The following is a 14,708-nucleotide window of genomic DNA, read 5'->3' as shown; positions in this document are numbered from 1 at the left end:
CACACACACAGTGGTAAGTGAGAAGATGGTGTTCAGCAGACTTCTATTAAGCTGTGATATGTTTGTATTCTCTGAGAGTGATGGTCAAATAAATACCTAAATAGCAAGCCACTGAGAACATTGCATACTTTCTGGAACTGGGAAGCGAGAACATTTGTTCAGTCTTGGTTTGGAAGTTGTTAGTTATGGTATTAAAAACCATGAAACATCATTAAGAGATCTGCTATATCCATGGAGCGTTTTATGAACAAGTTAAGGCTAGAAAATGGTTGGTGCAGTTAACCTTGTGAAAGAGTAACTAGCAAATGTTTGTGTGTCCCTTTGTAGGATCTACTTTCACAGATGCATCACTACAGTGCTGGTGTGAAGCAAAGTGCTCTGGTTGGACTCAAAGATCTATTGTCCCAGTATCCATTTATAATTGATGCACATCTTTCAAATATAATAAGTGAGGTGGCAGCTGTGTTTACAGACAAGGACAGTGGTGTCAGAGGAGCAGCAGTGTGCCTACTTCAATTTTTGGCTTCAAAATTACGAGCTGAGCAGATTGCTCCCTATTTTCCTTTGGTGAGTGCCCATCTCTCCAGTGCCATGACTCACATCAATGAAGGGATTCAAGAGGATTCTTTGAAGGTTTTGGACATTTTGTTGGAAGAATACCCGGTTCTTCTTACTGACCGCAGCAGTATATTGCTGAAAAATTTTGTAGAGCTTATTTCTCACCAACAATTGTCAAAAAGACTGAAAAATAGAGAGAAAATATCCTGGATGCTGTCTGTTAATCCTAACCGCAGAGTAACTTCACAGCAGTGGAGACTTAATGTGCTGGTCAGGCTCAGAAAGTTTCTCCGGGCATTGGTAGATGGAGCTAGTGAATTAGAAGATGAAGAAGGGCTGCAGGAGCAAAAGGAGGGTTCTCTGTCCTTGAAAAATCCCATCTGTATAAATTGGAAGGAGCATGCCAGTAACCAGCAGCCTATCCAGCTATATGAGAATGGTGGGTCACAACCAAAAATCAATTCTTCATTTAGACTGAGGTGAGAGAGATTTTACTTTTTTCAGAATTTTATTAATCATACTAGCCAACTGCGTATTAAGAATGCTGGGAGGAAGGGGAGAGGGTGTGGGCAGGGACAGAGGCCTGCATATGCCCACCCCCCCTTTTGGGGCTGGGTCCACTCCCACTTTTCCCCACCTCTGCTGTGGAGCCGGGCCTGCCAGTGTTTTGGGGCTGGGCCATGCTGGGCCTGGTACACTCCCCGCCCCCACTGCTGTTTCGGGGCTGGGCACGCTCCCTGCCACTGTTGCGGATTCAGGTTGGATCAGGCTGGGTGCGCTTTCCCCCGCACTGCCATTTTGGGGCTGGGCCCAGTGTGTTGCTGCTGCTGCAGTAGTGCAGAAAAAGAAAATGTTGCTTGAGATCTAAGAACTCTTACTCCCAGGTCTCTGGTATAAGAGCAGTTTGCTTCAGAATCTTGATCTTCATTTATTACAGAAATGTGAATTCCAAACCATGTAATTAATTTTAACCCCATCGCCTAAACAATGAACTTATTTTGACTGTCTGTAATTTAAGTTCTTATGCTGGAATGCTCATTGTAATTTCTCTTCAAATCTGTAATTACTTTGGGCAAACACAATATATTTATAAAATAGGCAGATATCTGTTTATATTGTCCATCTGAAGTCTGTGTGGCTAAATACCAGTCACTTATTTTGAAATAACACATAAGATTATTAGTACATGTAAGCTTCTAATCTATTTTCAATTTTCTAAATAACTACATTATAGATGAAATGCAACTTACTGAAATATGGTTTTCCTGGCAAATTTTAATTGTGTAATTGAAAAAGCTAGTTCTGTTAAAATCAAATAGCATCGGAATGTATACTCACTGATTGGGGAAAAATAAAAATAAATAAGCAGAAGAGATATTGAAAAATGGACTGGACTTTAAATTTGTAAAAATATAAACCAGCTGTGTTTCTCTTCCTCCTCCTCAGTTGACCTCTGTCTACTATATAATTTTCATCTTTGCACAAATGTCACTATAGGCATATTGTAAGCAGTGGTGGCATTTGTTGAATAACTTCCTGAAAGTAATAATGTTTAGCCCTTCAGCACTTTTCATCCACTGATCTCAAAGCACTTTGCAGAGGAGGTCAGCATCATTATCTTCTGCTCCTCTAACATGGAAGATAAAGGATAGAGGTGAAGTAACTTGTCCTAGGTCAGCTAGCAGCCAAGTGGCAGAGCTGGGAGCAGAGCACTGAGTGCTGTTTCTATTTCAGTATACATCAGACTCTGCCATGGGAGACTACAGCATCTTTCCTCATAGTATTAGATGCAAGCAATCACTGTGATGGCACTAGATTAATTGGTCTCCCATCTCCATCCCTAGTTCATTACTTCACCTGTCTGTGACTGTTCTTAATCCCTTTGCCCTAACTTTTATGTGAACAGATACCCAGGAAGCACTTTGATTGCAGAGGGTGTCAGGAATTACATAAGGTTAATGATAGTGTGCAGCTGATTGGCATTCACTTTGTGGGAGAGTTAGTTAGTACAAGAGTTCTGCTGTTGCTTGGTTTCCAATATCTGCTCCACTGAAAATTTAGAGTTGTAAACTGGCCTAAGCCAATGAGAAGCCCCTGCTTGGATTATACAGTGCAAAGCAATTCCATTGAGTTCAGCCCTACAATCAGAATCATTCACATGTGCACCAAGGCGTGTTGGAGGGTTGCTAAATTGTGCATTGAATGCTGTACTGTGCGGTGTAGAAGGTGAAGAAGGATTGTAGCAAGGTCTGAGAAAGTAACTACCTCTGGTGCCATTAAATTTAGCTGCTCCTTCTGTGAGGAGCTGGATTTCAGTAAGACATCCAGCAAGCCAATTATGATTATAGATACATGCCAAGAGGCTGATGAGAGCAAGCAGAAGGAAGAGCCAGCAGATTACCAGGAGGAGATATTACCAGAATCCAAAGGCTGCTTGGCAAAGGAAGCTGATGGCAACAGAGCCAAATTATTGGGAAAAGAAGGGCCCTCTGCACCAGGTATTGAGATATATATTTTATTTTATCACACTTGCTCATTGTTTTATTTTATGCATTTGGGATGTGGGAAGTGAATTTAATAGGGCTATTGTAACTGGTTTTACTGGCTATTGCCATAATTGTTCTGAGTGGAAGTTATCACTATTAGAGGCAAAAATTGTCTGATTTCTGGAGATAAGGAAGAGATGATGAAAGCATGGAGCCACTTTCCCTGACAATTTTTTTCCTACACAAAATATTGCAATAGCCTGGAGCCTCTTAAACTTTTGATTACGAGCTCCAGCCTTTAGCTCTTGTAGTCAGTTCTTAGCCTCTGCCACTGCTGTTGCTGCTTGGGCAAAATTTAACATTTAATAATAAGAGAAGTCCCTAGAGTACTTCTTCCACTGGCTGATACTTTCCATAGACTGCTCCAAAGTGGCACATAGACTTCTCTTGTTTGCCTGTTCAAATTTCTTTAAACAATATTAAAATCATCCAGAACAGCATATCTCTTTATTCCATCAAATACTACAGCAAACACCAGTGGTCCAAAGTGTAAATTATTAATTTGCATAACAGACTTTTTTGCCAGTGAGTGGGATTGGCATTGAAAATGCATGTAAAAGTTTACCTTGTATTTAGACCTTTCACGGACAGCAAGAGAGGGAATTTTTTTACAGCTATTTACAACTTCTCTTTCTGAATAGCTTTTTCTTAACAAAGCATCCCTGGCCCATGGTTTAAAAAAAGCAAAATCTGCACAGAGAGTAGTTGGGGATATTGATCACGGTTGTGTCTGATACTATATTAATAATTGCTCTTCTTATTTAGAATAAATCTTTAAGCTTTCCATATTGAATACTCTGGATCTCTCAAAATAAAATTGTTAGCTTTAAGTAGTACTTCTCATAATATCTGTGTTCCCTGTTTTTATAGGGGAAGGCCCTCAGGAGGTCATCTAGTCCAGTGGTTCTCAACCTTTTTGTGCCAAGGCCCATTTGTAAACATTGATGGCTAGTCCTGACCCAGTAAATAGTTTAAGTAGAAAACCACCCCCTGCCTTCAGCAACCCCAGTGTGTGGGGCAGATGGTGTGTGTGTGTGTGGGGGGGGGCACGGAGGCCCCCAGGTAGCTCTTTGCTGCTTGGAAGGTTGATTCACTTTTAAAGTTTCTTCATGATCCTTTCATATGTTCTTGCAACTCACTTTTGGGTTGTGATCCATGGGTTGAGAAATGCTGATCTAGTCCAGGGCTGTCCAACTTCTGAGAGGTTGGGGGTGAAATGTCCATGGGTCAAACCAGGGTGAGCCACGGGTTCCCTGGGTGGCATGCTACACAGATCCTTTCTCTGCATTGTGTGCCTCTGTGTGGATGCCCACTCCCCAGCACTGCATTGTACAGCTGTGCAGGCACCTTGCTCCCCCCAACCCAACCACTGCACCAGGTGCCTGCACCTCCTCCTTCCCCCCACTGCTGTACCACACAGCTCATGCTGTATCCTCAGCTTACAGTACTCCTCTGCCTTGTCCTGCCCCCGGTGTGGAGAAAAGAAGTAGAAGCCTAAAGAGGGAGAGGAGCTGGAGACTCCAGCTTGCTGTTGCAGCCAGTGTGATGGGTGGAGTGGCAGCTGGGGGAAACCTGGGGGTGCAATTTAACCCCTCATGTGGGCCACCAGTTGGATGGCCCTAATCTAGTCCAGCTCCCTCCTGAAGGCAGGGTCTGCCTTGGTTTAAGGCATTCTAGTCGAGTGTTTGTCTAACTTGCTGTTAAAGACTTCCAGAGGTTGAGATTCAAAAACCTCTCTAGGTAATAATATATTCCAGTGCTTAACCACTTTATAATTAATGGATTAGATTGTAAGGTGCTATCCTTCCCTGCCTTTACCCTCATAATGAAAGTTGTTCCTAATATACAATATACATTTCCCTGGTTGCAATTTAAGAGCATTATTCCTTGTGCTGTCTCATACAGCCACAGATAACTACTCTTCAGGTATCTGAAGACTGTTAGCAATTTCCCCTTCAGTCTCTTCTCCAGACTAAATAATCCTAGTTCTATCAGCCTTTCTGTATATATCATGTATTTTGGAACTCCAGTCTTTTATTTTTCCCCCACTCTCTGCTCGACTCTTTCTAGTTTGTCCAGGTCTTGAAATGCAGTGCCCAAAATTGGACACAGTAGTCTGGTGAGGCTTCACCAGTTCTAAATAGAAAGGAAGAATAATTGTCTCTGACTTGCAAGTGACACTTCTGTTAAGACAACCCAATATGCCATTAGCACTTTTTTGTAACAGTACTACACTCGGTTCATATTCAGCCTACAGTCCGCTATAACCCCCAGTCCTCTTCCACAGTACTGTAGTTTGGCTAGTCATTGCCCAATCTATATTTATGCATGTGATTGTTCCATTGTACGTTCAGGGAACTAATATACTTTGTTTTAGCTGTTATTTAGCACTAACACCGCTGTGGTCTCTGTGAAGCTGCCTTAATGTACTGTACAGATTTGTTCCAAATGTGAGACACTGGAATTTAAAGCCAGAATACAGTCTTTTAAGGTTGTTTTTTTCTGATTCTTCACTAGGTCCTACATATGAAGTAGTAGTTTCACTGAATGAAAGAGTGACTGGAACATCTCCTTTCCCTTCTGCGCAAAGATGACGCCTTGTTCCACCAAAGTCATTTCAGGAGGTCAGAAGAGAAATGGAGTCTTCTCCCAACTTGAATAAGGTGATGTCGGAGGATGTGATCTTCCTTGAACGGCAGCTGGAGCTAAAGAAGACAAATAACTGCACTTGATGAAAGGAGAAGAGAGAATACAGCTGCAGAGAAACTTGGAGAATGTGTTGGAGAAGACTGAGAATGAAATGATGAAGACAAGGCACAGAGAATATATGTAGTGTGAGATATACATCAGATAGATGGGAAGGAAAGTGAAACCCACATCATATGCCAGATCATTAAGGGCTTCTATGCAGTCTTTGGCACTACTCTGAAAGGACAGGCAATCTTAGTAGCCTGATACTGACTTCCACCACCTGTTCACTCAAGCAACTCTTCTTTTATACAATTTGCAATATGCAGATGACCACCTTCTTGCCTTCTCTCTCCACTCCCCTCCTGTGCCTTCTGTTAGGCTTTTACCATCCTCTTGGTGCTCTGATGTTGCAGATCAATAATATGCAAACCAATAAAATCTTTCTTCCCTAAGTCTTAGAGGAAATTATTCATGTCTAATAATGATGAATTACTGTGTTGTAAATGATGCTTTATAGCTTGCTTCTCTGTTGTGTGGTGTACAAGGGCTATAAGCAGAATTGTTGTAATGACAATTTTTAAAGGCCACTTTAAAATAGGATGGAATTCATGCGTAGAAGAGAGGGGTGATATGACAAAACCCTCATAGCTCTTTATAACTTCGTACAATAAAGAATACTTCAGTAATGGAATACATTGGATCTCTAATTTTAAAATAATTATTTGCAGTGAAATTTAGCTCTCGCTTGAAATTTAGTCTACCTTTCCCACTAATTTCAACACAGGTTGCCTTAGGACAGAATCTAGATCTTTGTATGTTGTATACATAGATATTGTAGGATAGAAGTGGTAGCTAATGTGGGCAAAAAACCCTTTGCTTTTCTTGCAAAACATATGAAATTTTGGGGCACTGTCCTTTTTTAAAATCTGTTGCTAAAATTGTACATTTTGCCTTCATTCTTGATAACTGTTCTCAGTTTGAGTTATAATAATCTGCCACCCAGTGTTGTTTTCCAAGAGAATAGATCAACTATAACATAAGGGAGTTCAGGATTAATCACTTTTTGGTCTGATTTTTTTTTTCCTACTGTTGTGATGGGCAGCCCCTAAGATATTTATAGGTGAAAGAGAATCCTTTTCTCTCCCTTCAGTTGGTAAGCTTTCTGCTTTTGGCAGTACTCTTTGTTTATGGTCAATTTCATTCTTTTTTCCCCCCTTTGTAATCTCTAAATTCTTTGGGTCCTTGTATGTGTGGTAGTGGGGGCCATGTTCTGTACTTGGGCAACACAAATACGATAATATAAGTGACAACATTTTCATTTCTTTCTGTTTTTTTGTAGACTTTCACAAAGGGGGCATGGGGAAGAGAAATACTTAACTCTTTTCTTTTTCCTAACCTGATTGTCAAAGTACCGAAATTGGTAGGGGAACATAAGAAAAGATATGAACTAGTGACTAATTTAACTCTTTTTTTCCTAGTCAGATAGGCATGATCCTGTCAAAATGATTCAACTGTTAGCTTTTTACATACCAATAAATTAAAAAGTAGTGTTTTGGCTCTGTTGAATGCAGGACAGTGACAGGGTTAATTTATCCCTTTAACACATTTCTCTTTTGTCTCTGATGTTTTGCTTCAATGTCTTAGGTCACTGGTAAGCATGACAGACAGAATGGAGAAAGGCCTGTCTTCTGCTGAAAATGTAAAAGGGTTTATTGAGATAATAGTTCCATTACTGATTGAGTGCTGGATTGAAGCTTCTACTGCACAGCCTGGTGCTCCTGTTCTTGGAAACCTTTTGGAACCAGAATCTCAACAGCTTATGCAGCAAGTACTTAATATAATACACTTGTTGTGGAAACTCACAAAGCAGCATGATGAAATGCACAAAATGGTAAGAGAAAGGAATTATATGATATGTAATATTAACACATAGTTTAGGTTTAATTTACTTTTCTTAAAAATGGCTTACTTGAGTATGGGAGTAAAAGTTAGTACCAAGCCTTGAACTATCATCTTGTGAAAATCATAAATTTGGATATTTTCAAACCTTTTAATTGAAGAAAATCTCAAGGCAGTGAATTTAAGTTGAAGACTTAAATTGAATCTGAGAGAAACAATTCATAGGAAGTGGAACTTCAGAGAAATTTGTACCTTTTCTTTCATCAGATGTTTAAGAAGGGGCTCAGTAAGTGGGTGTGTGGGATGATTTAGGCATGTTGTAGCCTGCATTTATGTGGGGGGTTGTACTAGGTGACCCTTGAGGTACCTTCCAATACTATATTTTATGAACTTTGAACAGTTATGTGAAAAGATGAAAATAAAAATCATGTATGGTGCCAACACCCCTGGAGCAGTGAAAAACAATTGGGTTGCTAACAGCTGTTAAAACATGAAAAAGTTTGGTTTGTGTTTAAAAAATTGAAATTTTTTTTATTATTAGATTATTAGAGTATTGTAGAGGGAACAAAGATTATTTTGTATAATTTTTCTAAGAATAGCTTTTAAGATGGTTGAAAAGGTAGTCCTCCTGTTTGCTAAAAATGTGAACTTTTGTCTTCAGTTACATTTTCTAGATAAAGAATTTGGCAAAAACATTTTGTTTAGCTTGAAAAAAATAATATGCCTCCCAATATTAACTTTTTTTCCTCAAAACCTTAGCGCGGAAACCCAAGTAAAAAATACTGCTTTCATTCAGTAAAGCATTTCAGTATAAGAGTGAGACTGCTTCACCGGGGAGCCAGCCACTGGGCTGCAGTGCCAGCTGAGGCACTGGCCCGGTGCCTGCCCATCAGCCCGGCCACCCACCCTGCACAGCTAAGCCCACAAAGGTGTGGCGCTTCTGGCAAGTGGCAGCTCCAGCCTCATCCTGGTGTGGGGGCTGGGTTAGGGGAGGACTTGGAGTGGGTTGGAGTCAGGCAGGCTTAGCTGCAAGCCTTGCTGCCAGCAGCCTGGGCTCTGTGGTTGGCAGCAGCTACCCAAAGCCCTGGAGCTGGCTGCAGCTAGGAAGCTGCAAACAGCTGCTCCAGGCTCTGGCATCAGCTGCATGCTGGTGGGTGCACGCATGCCTTGGAGTGGATGGTGGGGGAGGGGCCTGAGGCAGCGCAACCCTGGCCTCTCCTCTGCTGCTGGCACTGAGCTGATGACAGCTCTAGAGCCTGGCACAGCTGTTTATAGCCAGCCTGGGCTCTGGGCAGCTGCAGCAGGCAGCGGGCAAGCTGCATACAGCTGCACTGGGCTCCACAGCCCTGGCATCAGCTCCATGCTGGTGGTGACTGCATGTACACCTCAGAGCGGACAGTGGGTGAAGTGCTTGAAGATAGGAAGAAGGCCAATGTGGTGCTTACCTTCAAGAAAGGGAGGAAAGTGGATCTGGCAAACTACAGGCCCATCAGCCTGACCTCTATCCCAGGGAAGATCCTAGAAAAGATTATCAAAGAAACTAGTCTCAACAGACTGGCTGGCAACATCCTGAGGAATAGCGAGCATAGGTTTGTCATGGGTGGGTCTTGCTTGACCAACCTTGGTTCCTTTTACGACTAGGTGACCTATCACCTGGACAGGGGAGAAGAGATTGATGTCCTATATCTTGAGTTTAAAAAAGCCTTCGATCTGGTATCCCACAATCACCTCTTAGCAAAACTGGCCAACTGCGGCCTCAGCTTCACCATGATCCACTGGCTGGGGAAGTAGCTCTGTGTTTGGACCCAAAGGGTGGTGGTTGATGGAAGTCAGTTGTCGTGGTGCTCTGTGACCAGTGGGGTCCCTCGAGGCTCTGTCTTTGGGCCTATATTATTCAGCGTCTTCATTAATGATGTGGACATTGATGTTGGAAGCAAACTGGCGAAGTTCACCCATGATACCAACCTTTGGGGTAAAACATCCACACCTGAGGACAGGCGGGCGATCCAGGCTGACCTTGACAGGCTCAGGAAATGGGCAGGCAAGAACCTGATGGTGTTTAACACCGAAAAATGCAAGGTTCTCCACCTTGGGAGGAAAAACCTGCAGCATCCTTATAGGCTCGGCAGTGCTACGCTGACTAGCACTACGGAAGAAAGAGACTTGGGGATCATGATTGACCACAAGATGAACACGAGCCTGCAATGTGATGCCGCGGCTAGTAAAGCAACCAAAAAGCTGGCTTGCATCCATAGATGCTTCTCAAGCAAATCCTGGGACGTCATTCTCCCCTTGTACTCGGCCTTGGTGAGGCCGCAGCTGGAGTACTGCATCCAGTTTTGGGCTCCACAATTCAAAAAGGATACGGAGAAGCTTGAGAGAGTCCAGAGGAGAGCCACACGCATGATCAGAGATCAGGAAAACAGACCTTATGATGAGAGGCTGAGTCCTATGGGACTCTTCAGCCTGGAAAAATGCAGGCAAAGGGGTGATGTGGTGGCCACCTGTAAGTTTATCAGGGTGCTCACCAGGATCTGGGGGAAGGTCTGTTCCGAGCGCCCCAAGGGATGACAAGGTTGAACAGTCACAAACTCCTCCATGACAGTTTTAGGCTGGACATAAGAAAGAACTTCTTTACTGTCTGAGCCCTCAAGGTTTGGAATAGAGTGCTGCCGGAGGGGGTTCAAGCACCTACTTTGAACGCCTTCAAGAGACATTTGGATGTTTATCTTGCTGAGATTGTGTGACCCCAGCTGACTTCCTGCCCTTGGGGCGGGGGGCTGGACTCTGATCTTCCACGGTCCCTTCCAGCCCTAATGCCTATGAAAATCTATGAAATCTATTTTGAACTCAGCTTCCTCTTGTTCTGCTTGTTTGCAGTGTCTGTAGTGGACCTTTTTAATATTTCCTCACTGGGTAGATTAATTGGCTTTCTAAAGGTCTCAATCAGTTGGTGACAGATCCTGAAATTAGAAGAATACATACCTCATTTCCATCAAAACTTTATTTGTTCCTGTTTATGTTAATATTTAGTAAACATAAGACACTGGGGATAATTTGTATGTTTTCCCACGTTCTCCTTACTGTTTTTTTTCTGTATAGATAATGCATTAAAATATACATACTTATTTAAAAAAAAATCAGGCAATGAAATAGTTAAGGTTCTAGCAATATTGTTACATTGACCATACTGCCTGTGCTATGGTTCAGCCATAAAATTATAGAAGATTAGGGTTGGGAGGGACCTCAGGAGGTCACTAGTTTTAACACCCTGCTCAAAGCAGTGTTTGCAGACAACTTGGTGTCCCAAAATCAAAGTCTAATTTTATTAGTACACCAAGTTATTATCTTAAAAGTTTTCAGAGAGAGTAAAATACGTAAAGCAAAGTGTGTGTTGTTGGCTGGTATGGTCCAGACAGGCTGGATTTATGACGATATGACATTGACACCACTTAACTTCCTTGCTGCCCCTGTTTAAGCTTTTCTTTAACTTCACTCCTTTGACTCCTTGCTTCCAGATTGGTCTCTTTGCAGTCAACATATTGTCCATATTTTATCCTGTCAGCACATTCCTTTGTTCAACAGACCCATCGTAAGCACACCTCTTAATTTGGCCTTTTTCCAGTGTCTTACTTCGGGCATTGCCCATTGGTCTCCCTTATCACCTTTCATTAACATATCCAATCATTTCATCCCTCTGATTTAGCCAGTTAGTGCCAAGTTCAGTTAATTTGAGCTGGTAACAAAACTATTACTATGTTGTGTTAGAAAAACTTCTCAGTGATAGAAAAGGAAAGAAACATCATGCTAGGAAACTTGGGGCCAAAAGCTTGCAAGAGGCAAGGCCAGCTGATATTGCAGAAAAGTTCAGATAGCAATGAGGTTAGACAGAACTTCAGCAATGTTTAAACAACACTAAATATAAAAGAAAACTAAACAGTACTGTACTTCACCACTCTGAAAACAGGTGCAACTTTAAAGCATAAAATATGACAAGTTATCGAAACAGCAGGACCGTCCCAAACCTTTTCTAGCTAGGTATTTAAAAACCTGGTTAAAAACTTCAGTTTTACTGTTTCTGAGCAATGGGTTCTACTTTCAGCCCTATCCCACTCCATTAAAGAAAGGGAAATTCCAAAAGTTATAGTTTTTAGTGCTTAATTCAGATTAACTACATTTTTAGAAGAATTTGTGAAATTGGTGAGGATGATAGAGAAGAAACAAACATGATTGGAAGGGTAGAGTGAAACTGTGCTACAATGAAAGATTAAGGGAGCGCAATCTGTTTAGTTTATCCAATGGAAGACTGAGGAGGTGATTGGATATTAGGAAATAACAGTAAAGCCTCTTTAGGGAAAAGCAGAGCAGGACCCAAAGTCTAAAACTAAGACAAATTCAAATGAGAAATTAAACACCAAATTAGTGAATGGGTGATTAAATACCAAAGGAAATGGAGGGATTCTTCATCCTTTGAAGTTTTCAAATCAAAACAGGATGCTTTCTCTGGAATATATGCTTTAGACAAAGTTATTGAGCTCAGTATGGGAATAATTGGGTGATATTCTGTAATCTGTGTTGTATAAGACAGTGGTTCTCAACCTTTTTGTACCAGGGACCCATTTGTAAACATTGATGGCCAGCCCTGACCGCCTGCCCCCAGTATGTGGGGCAGACCCCCCCAAGTAGCCCCTCACAGGCTAGAACTCTCCCAGCCTGCAAGGGAAAAGCCATAGTTCCCCATATTTCCCCCCTTAAATGAGAATCCATTTTTAAAGATTGCTCATGACTCTCTCACATGTTCTTGCGACCCACTTTTGGGTCACGACCCAGGGGTTGAAAAATGGTGGTATAGGAGATCTGACTGGATGATCTATTGGTACCTTTTGGCCTTAAGTGTGAAAGACAAATCTCTTGTCTCCTCTTTTTGTATTCAGAGACTCTTCCTCCCTCCTCTTTTTTTTCTTTCCAGGTCCTGTCTTTGTTTTCCTGCTGCATTTAAATCTTTCTTTATTGTTCTCATTTCCCTAGTTATCCTTGTGGTAAATGTGGAGAGGGGATCTCTTGACACTTATAAATAACAGGTCTTTCCTGTGCAAAATTACTCTTTTTCTTCCTGCTGGTAGCTGATATTTATTGCTTGAGTGGGTTATAAAGTCCAGATATGTATGATATTAGATTATGGCAATCTTCAGGTATGTCTACAATGGGTCATTCAGGAAACTTAAGTAGAAATAATGAGAGGTGTTTGTGTAAAGTACAGTTAAAGATCTCTAATCAATGAGCTTTATATTGACACCTTCATAGTTAATTTAGCTTATTAAAACAGTTAGTTTAGCTTATTTTTCCTGACCCTCCCTATTTAGATATGGACTTAAAGATGGCATTGATTAATTTTGGGTTGAAATGTATTCCCCTTGTCACAAATACAACACATTTCTTTAAAGCACCTTTGTGTGAAACAAAAGTAAACTCTTATTTATATGAAAGAAACTTGCAATAGGATATTAAAATATTTTTCTGTTTCCTGCATCAGATTTAATTTGTATTAAGCCATTAATGAACTTTTGTAATGATTAAGTTATGTTTTGTTTTATTTGCAAGTATTATTTTCTTTCTTAATAGGAGGTATGGCTTCGAGTGAATTACCTTGTGGATTTCAAACAGCACTTCATGCGTCATTTTCCTTATTCTTTTCAAGAAACAGTCAAGCACAAAAAGAAGGATTCATACAAAAGGTATGAACAAAATGTGTTGTTTTTAAGTTTTCCCCTTACCCTCCAAGTAAGATATTCTATCTATCATTAATGAAATGCATAGTCTAGTACAGTGGAGCTGCAGCTTTTTTGGCAGGCATGCCACAAATTAGCCCCGCACCCTCCACAACAGCCACTCCAATCCCCTTCGTCTGTCTGCTGTGCTACCTTGCTTCCTGCTCCCTGCCTTGTCTGTTGCTGTGCTCCCTTTTCCTTCTCTGAGTGACCATGTGCCACATACAGGGGCTGCCCATATCTCTTGTGGCACCTGTGCTGCAGGGTTAGCATCCCTGGTCTAGTAACAACATAAAATAGAGAAAACAATGGTTTTGGTCATGGATTTTTTTCCCTTAAGAATTGTAGCAAGGCTTTTAGATAGTAGTTATATTGCTCTGAACTGATCGTTTTAAGGCTTGCAAAAAGATTTTCAGGCTCTGGAAAATGTATTGTTTCATCAAAATTAAAATGATATAATTTCCAGCATCAGGAATTTTAAGTCTTAACTTCAAATTTTTTTCAGCCTGTTGCTTCTCCAGATCATTCATGGGTTCGCTGGTGATGTCACTTGTGGACAATAGTCCTAGTTCCTTTTAGTCTGTGTAGGCAGTGCAGCTTTTTTGCAGATCTTGTTCTGGTCCTTTGTTTTTGGGCCCTTCTGCCATAGCTTTTGTGCCTTGCTTGGCACTGGATTGGCTTCAGGAGTGTCCCACTTCCTCCTTTGCCCTAACAGTGCCCCAACTGTAGATGTCACCAGTTTTGCAACACAACTCTAGACACGATTGAATGTGAAAGTTTTCAAGAGGACCGCCCACTTCATGAACTTTAGTATAAATTAACAAAAGTGTAGAGTACTACACAGGTGGTATAATGAATATGTGACTTGGCACGTGTGAATGACTCCAGCTCAATGCAGGCAAATTCATCCAGGAGTGAAGCGCAGCACTTTAAGTTAATAGATGGAGAATTATAAGAAGCAGGGCAGTTAAGAATGCAGCCATGTGAACCTTGAAGTGGACAAACTTACTGCAAAGTGAAGTTACTGTTGTTCCAATGAAGATTATATACTGCAAACTAAGATACTTTAGAGAGAAGTGTCTGTCAGTATTTCTCAGCTTCTTTTGGATTCGAGACACCCTTCCATAACTTTTGTGAATTGAGGAGTACCCAATTTCAAAAGCTAATTTATATATTATATATTTGATTTCAGCAGTATTGCTGCTCAGAGCAGGGGGGTTAGATTTGATGATTGGGGGGGGGGGGG

The 14,708-nt window shown here is 41.3% G+C and overlaps 1 protein-coding gene across 3 annotated transcripts in view; it reads left to right on the top strand.

Moving 5' to 3' along the window:
• The window catches only part of TEX10 (testis expressed 10), a 157,836-nt gene that overhangs the window by 15,137 nt on the left and 127,991 nt on the right, over window positions 1-14,708 (top strand). For all 3 annotated transcript variants that reach the window (XM_019509167.1, XM_019509169.1, XM_019509168.1), the window contains 3 exons: window positions 328-1,037; window positions 7,440-7,686; window positions 13,317-13,429. In XM_019509167.1, coding sequence (XP_019364712.1) covers window positions 328-1,037; window positions 7,440-7,686; window positions 13,317-13,429 — 1,070 coding nt within the window. The remainder of the gene's footprint in view (window positions 1-327; window positions 1,038-7,439; window positions 7,687-13,316; window positions 13,430-14,708) is intronic.

This window comes from Gavialis gangeticus, unplaced genomic scaffold, assembly GCF_001723915.1.
Source record: "Gavialis gangeticus isolate Ggan-Ray unplaced genomic scaffold, GavGan_comp1, whole genome shotgun sequence".
Taxonomy (NCBI): Eukaryota; Metazoa; Chordata; order Crocodylia; family Gavialidae; genus Gavialis; species Gavialis gangeticus.
Note: the sequence above shows the minus strand (reverse complement) of the source record. Positions and strands in the feature narration are given on the sequence as shown.